Below are 6,000 nucleotides of genomic sequence, written 5' to 3'. Positions count from 1 at the left end.
ATTTTGACCCCCCTGAAAACCAATGTCAGGCATTTTGATCCACTATCAACTTCAGGTATGTTGAAAATATGTCCTTGGACAACATTTCTGAGAGATATTGGCTTTGGGACTCGATGGCTTCAACACATCAGTAAGGTTTGCATTCTCCATAGAGTTGTACATAAGTCATTATACATGCGAAATCAAAAATGTGTACAACTCTATGGAGAATGCAAAATTAATATTTTTGGTGATTGTTTTGTATTGAACCATGATCTTTTTGACATAAACATTCAGAAAACTCCTCAAAGAAATATGAAATGTCCCACATATATCTTTACTTTAAAGTCGAAGCTGCAATTAGATAGCCTGAATAAAATTTTAATTTGCCGGCCAAAAATGTGATATTTTTGATTTTGTTTCTTGACCACTTTCATGGAAACGAAAAATTACAACAAACCTCGGTAAAACTGACGATTTACAAGGAATTTAAAGGAAATCTGTACCATAAACTAATCAATGGCTATATAGTTGCAGTAATAATAAAAACGACAAACAGTAAAAGTCCCAAGCTTATATACGTCCAAATAAAGGAGAAATTCTTAATTCCTTACGACAATCAGCGATCAGTTTGTAATCCATGGTGGCGGCCATATTGATACCCGATGTATTTTATTACGCTGTAACGGTACCCCGATTTTGAAACCAGCGAAATCCTTGCCACGAGCCTCGTCCCTCGTGAACTTTGGTGACACGAAGCGAATACTACCAAAGTTCAGATTCAACATTCGTTCAAAAGAAAACGCGACAATTTTTACCCATAAAACTACAGAAGAACATAAAAAATGTATTTTAAGTAATATTTATGATCAACAATGTCTTTTGAGAACGAAAAGTAAAAACAGCAATAAAAACCAAAATTCGCTGTGGGGGTCGCGAATGCCATAGCAACACACGCTCGCCGTGGGTCTGTGTGAAAGGTTACACTACCGCTTGTGGCAGAAAGGATTCGCAAGCAGCTATCATGGCGGCTTCCATGAATCGCAGAAACATTTAAAAGTGCTTTTTCTTTGTTAGGAATATTCCGAAATTCATTTAGACCGTCTGGTATGTTTAATTTAGGGGTATATAACTATATTAGCCATTGATTAGTTTATGGTACAGATTTCCTAATTTAAAGTCTCCAAAGAAAATCTATCTGTGTTATCTTGCACACAAAATAGTTCTTGTCTCAAAAATCCAAAAGAAGAGTGCGTTTTATCTGTACTTTTTAGAATAAAGCTTCGGGACAAAAGAAGTACAGTACATACATCTGACACAAAGCATACATCCTTTTGGCCTGATATGGAAACGTAATCAGAAGGTAGCTATTGTAAATAGCTTACAAAAGGCTCCTCCGATTCATAGTGATCTACAATCAGTCGCGAAGCCGCGAATTATCGATTTGCAATCAATCACATAGGCCTATAGAGCACTTTCCTTAAGTAACAAAAGGTTCTACGCGGTTATAATCATGAACGACCACTAACTATAGATTGAAGGCAATTAGACGTAAATCGTTTATACTGATAGATGGCGATGTTTAAAGAGCGAAAAGATTAATCCTATAGAGCGTATTACAGGGAAAAACCTGTGCCGTATGCATCTGCCTCTGGCCAAAGTATATGAGTTAAACTACTTAACACACCGGTTTCCTGGCTCTCGTCTCGTCTCTCCTAAAAGAGTTAAGAGAAATATTACTTATGAATATGATATTAAAGCCATATTATAACATTTGCTGAGGAGGACACCCTCAATCATTTTCAAAATTCTGTGTTTACACGATTGTTATGTACTTTAGTAAACTAACATACCCTGCCAAAATCAAGACTATCTAAATTGCTATTTTATTGCCGGCCAGTACGGGCCAACTAAAGGATTAGGGTTCGGGTGTGTTTCATTTGGTTAAACAGCATATTTGTTAATCCAAAGAAATAAGTGCTGAATCCCCGAGTAATAGCACAGACACTTTTCTAGGGTATGTGGTCATAGCATGTCTGAAATTATTTTAAAGATATATATATAGCGCATGCGGTGCAAATTACCATTCAAAATAGACGTACCTTTTGCTTTGTTTGGTTTTCAGTTTCGCTCAATTTATCCATAATTCTTTGTTTGCTGAAAGATACGATATTAAAAGCACAAGAGAACCAAATAACAACAAATTTGTATACAATTCGTCGCTCCCAAGACATAGTGGCGTATCAGCCATTTTTGACAAAATGAGATAATAATCTTTCATAAGTTTCATAATCTATGTATAAAGCTCTACATTCTGACAAACTTTCAAGACATGCATGTCATTAATTAATAAAGTATTATCACTAATTAGGTTTGACGTATCTCACTCAATGGAACTATTGTGTACAACATTCCCCTTGTTTTGTGGCGTATCAGTGACATACGCCACTATGTCGCAATTATATGTGACATACACCACTATTTTGGTATATCGCGGCTGTGTGGCCAATATGGATATGAATTCAACTATTATTCGACATACTGGCGTATCACGTGTCGGATGTCAATTTTGAATGGAGAAAAATGTTTCACATACTGCAGTTACTGTCCGTTTTCCTATACACAATACACAGTGCTCTCACCATTGACGCGCGACCTTTACAAATAGTGTATGTTAGAAGTATATTGCATTTGCCTAGTTAACATCACTGTGTGAAAAATAACCGGCCAATATTTAAACTATTCTCCAAACTTCTAGCAAATATATTTCTCTAACATGACCTAAAATTACAGCTAGGTTAGATGTTCAGAAATAGTCGCACTTTCGTAGAATATGAGTGAGGGCAAAGCATAGCTAGCTCATAGCTAGCGCTCCCCGTGTTAATTGAATGGAGATTTGACCGAAAATATTGAGCTATATTGGTAACGGACCGCTCCGTTCTGAAGGATGCCACAAAAATCGGCACAAGCTACATTTAAACTATTCTATGAAATTCTAGAAAATATAGTTTTGTAACATGTCCTAAATTTTTAGCTAATTTAGGTGTTTGGAAATAGTCGCACTTTTGTGTTTTAGGAAGGATATGTAAACGACAGATAACACCAAAAATATGAAGAAATTATTTCCAAACCGTGTTAAGTCAACAATCATTATGTTGCTCATTTTCAAGAATGCTGGTTAACAAAAAGCAGGCCATTGTCTCATTTCGTGAACAAAGGTCCAATACCATTGTTTCCTTGCGTTTCCTTTATAATCAGTTACCCAACTGAAGCTGTATTATAGCACCTTATAGCGATACCGCACATATAAAACAGACACATGTGCACAACCAGAGAAGATCCGATTTAATCAGTTGAGCTGTTTCAATGAGTGTTATCTTGGTTTAATAGCTTTTAATGGGGTTTAAGTCCTGCAAAGGTCGAGATGAATTCTACTGTAGACATGACCGCATCATGAAAAAATTAGACATACTGGCGTATAAGTTTAAAAAAATTAGACATACTGGCGTATACGTTTAATGACTAATTACAATTAATTGGTGAATGACAACAATGTATTTTATACATTAAATGTATCTTAAATATTTATATTTTCATATCCATTCAAGAAAAGGGGACATTTTAAACGAGGCAATGTATGACAAACGGTTAAAAGTTGCAAAAACTTCAGATGCAATTATCTCAAAATGGCCATTTTCGTGATACGCCACTATGTCTTGCGGGTGACGAATTAATTACGATAGGAGCAAAGTTATGCTTTTTATGTAACTCCTTTGACTTATATATCTGTGACAGCTTTATGCCCTTATATGGATGTGTCATGCCCTTATTTGCATGTGATCAGATCATGCGATGTTTTGCCATTGCATCATGGGATATTAAGCTATAATCGTGTTTTCAGCCCGATACTCTGCATGGTACATTTAGCTGTCAACCTGCCCAAAATGCATTGCACATCAGCTAAGCTTTTTTGGAATTTAATCAAATACTGGAATTTACCTTTTGCAACTTTGCGACGTTGCGTCTGGAACCACTAGACTTCATCAGGTAACTGACCCGATGGGCTGGTCACGATGGCTAGGTATCACCTTGCTGGCCCTGTCCCATGCATGAGATAAGTTACAGCGGAGTCCCACTTTCTTGTTCAGTGATGGTTGCTCAATGCGCTCCCAAATGGCTTCTTTTATGCCTCTCTAATGCCACTGTTCCTCCTTATCCAGAATAACGACTTCCTCGTTGTAGATTGAGTGTCCAGTTATCCGTTAGATGGAGGTACACAGCGGAGTTTTGCGCTTCATTGGTACTGAATCTCCTCTGTTGGCCAATACGGGTTTAAGAGCCTGTTTGGTTTCTCCAACATAAGCCGCTGAGGAGAGGCATAAAAGAAGCCATTTGGGAGCGCATTGAGCAACCATCACTGAACAAGAAAGGGAGACTCCGCTTTAACTTATCTCATACATGCGACCGGGCCATCGGGACGATACCCAGCCATCTATCACGTGACCAGCCCAGCGGGTTAGTTGCCTGATGAAGTCTGGTGGTCCGAGACACAACGTCGCAAAGTTGCAAAAATAAAGTTCCAGTATTTGATTAAATTCCCAAAACTACTGAATGACTAAGATCATCCACTATTTATCAGCTAAGTTTCATCCGATATAACAATGGATTCGCGAACTAGAAAATATTCAAATTAAAATGGATTCGGTAACTGGTTGTGCTGTCAAGCCGCGATTTCGAAAAGTAGTTTATTCTGTTCGATTATTTCTGTAATAATTAAAATGATAGCCTATCATAAATTATAATATGCGAAAAACATTGTAAGATTGAACAGACATGAATTTTGTCTGGAATGTCTTGTTTCTTAAATCATATTTTATTCTCACCTTATTTCCGTGTGGTGGAAACATCGACAAACGCGTTCACAACCACTTCGTCGTTTCTTAATGACGTAATTGTAAGCCACTGCCTCTTCTAATTTGTTCAATTGTACCGCCTCCCTTGGCTTCACCTCCCGTTCTGAGATAAATGATAAAATCAGTCATTGAACGCGAAAGAGTTCACCCCAACACTAAAGAATTTATGATAGAACTTTATCAAGTTTTGCCGATTAGTAAAATCAAGGCGACGAGGCTGACATTTGTAGTCCTAGTCGTCAAAATCACTGTGAGTAGATGTTATGGATTTAAATATTTAATTAGAAAGACATTCATTAAACTACGTCATGTAAGTTTTTTGAACACTCACGCAATTTACGTAAGAACGTCAAACCTGACTTCTTTTTAAAATGCATCAAACATGATAAGCCATCGATAATAATCCACGGCAGTAAGAAATGCAGTGTCAATATTGGTCCTGTAAAATATTCCATCGTGATGAAATAAAATTGGTTTTTCCAAATAACGTCGGTCTCCTCTTCAACATTTTGAAACGTATTCCTGGAGGAACAAGAAACAGGAATAACTAATATTTGTAATAACACAAAAAGGTAAATGATTAGTGATTGTAGCAGGAGAGTAAAAGCCCGGGAGGTCTTCGAACAAAATGTACGTGGATGTAGCAGCAGACTTTCGGATGCTGACTTTTCTACACCTATTTTTTGCTGTGTTTGCAACCCATCGCGAAAAGCACCCAACTTTGCCACATTGGATGCTTTTAAGGGCACTTTTGCACAAATACATCTAATTGGGCGTATTGGTCTTCAGTGAAAACCCACCTTCGGTAGTCTTCAAGGTCCGTATGCACAAAAGACTTAGACCGGGTCTAAAGTTAGACCTGGTCTAAGTGGAATTTAGTCCCAGGAGAAAGGACATTTTCCTTTACATTTGCATAAGTTATTTTGTATTATTTTTGAACTTTGCATTTAAATCTTTAGAATTTACTTGCTACTCTAGGAAGAGTAAAGGACCATGCCTGATGGAACTAAATTCCACTTAAACCTGGTCTAACTTTAGACACGGTCTAACCCTTTTGTGCATACGGACCCAAGACTCTTATAGAGTTTTCTTATAATTGCGTTGATGG

General features: G+C 37.2%; 1 protein-coding gene across 1 annotated transcript in view; it reads right to left on the bottom strand.

Moving 5' to 3' along the window:
• Nucleotides 1-1,524: 1,524 nt before the first annotated feature.
• LOC140162976 (transient receptor potential cation channel subfamily M member 5-like) overlaps nt 1,525-6,000 on the bottom strand; it is a 28,142-nt gene continuing 23,666 nt past the window's right edge. The window contains exons 14-17 of the mRNA XM_072186303.1: nt 5,224-5,414; nt 4,863-4,995; nt 2,082-2,136; nt 1,525-1,694 (exon numbers count right to left, since the gene is read on the bottom strand). Of these exons, the coding sequence (XP_072042404.1) occupies nt 1,596-1,694; nt 2,082-2,136; nt 4,863-4,995; nt 5,224-5,414 (478 nt within the window). The 3' untranslated portion in view covers nt 1,525-1,595. The remainder of the gene's footprint in view (nt 1,695-2,081; nt 2,137-4,862; nt 4,996-5,223; nt 5,415-6,000) is intronic.

Source organism: Amphiura filiformis, chromosome 1, assembly GCF_039555335.1.
Source record: "Amphiura filiformis chromosome 1, Afil_fr2py, whole genome shotgun sequence".
NCBI classification, from domain to species: Eukaryota; Metazoa; Echinodermata; class Ophiuroidea; order Amphilepidida; family Amphiuridae; genus Amphiura; species Amphiura filiformis.
This window is presented reverse-complemented; position numbering and strand designations above follow the sequence as displayed.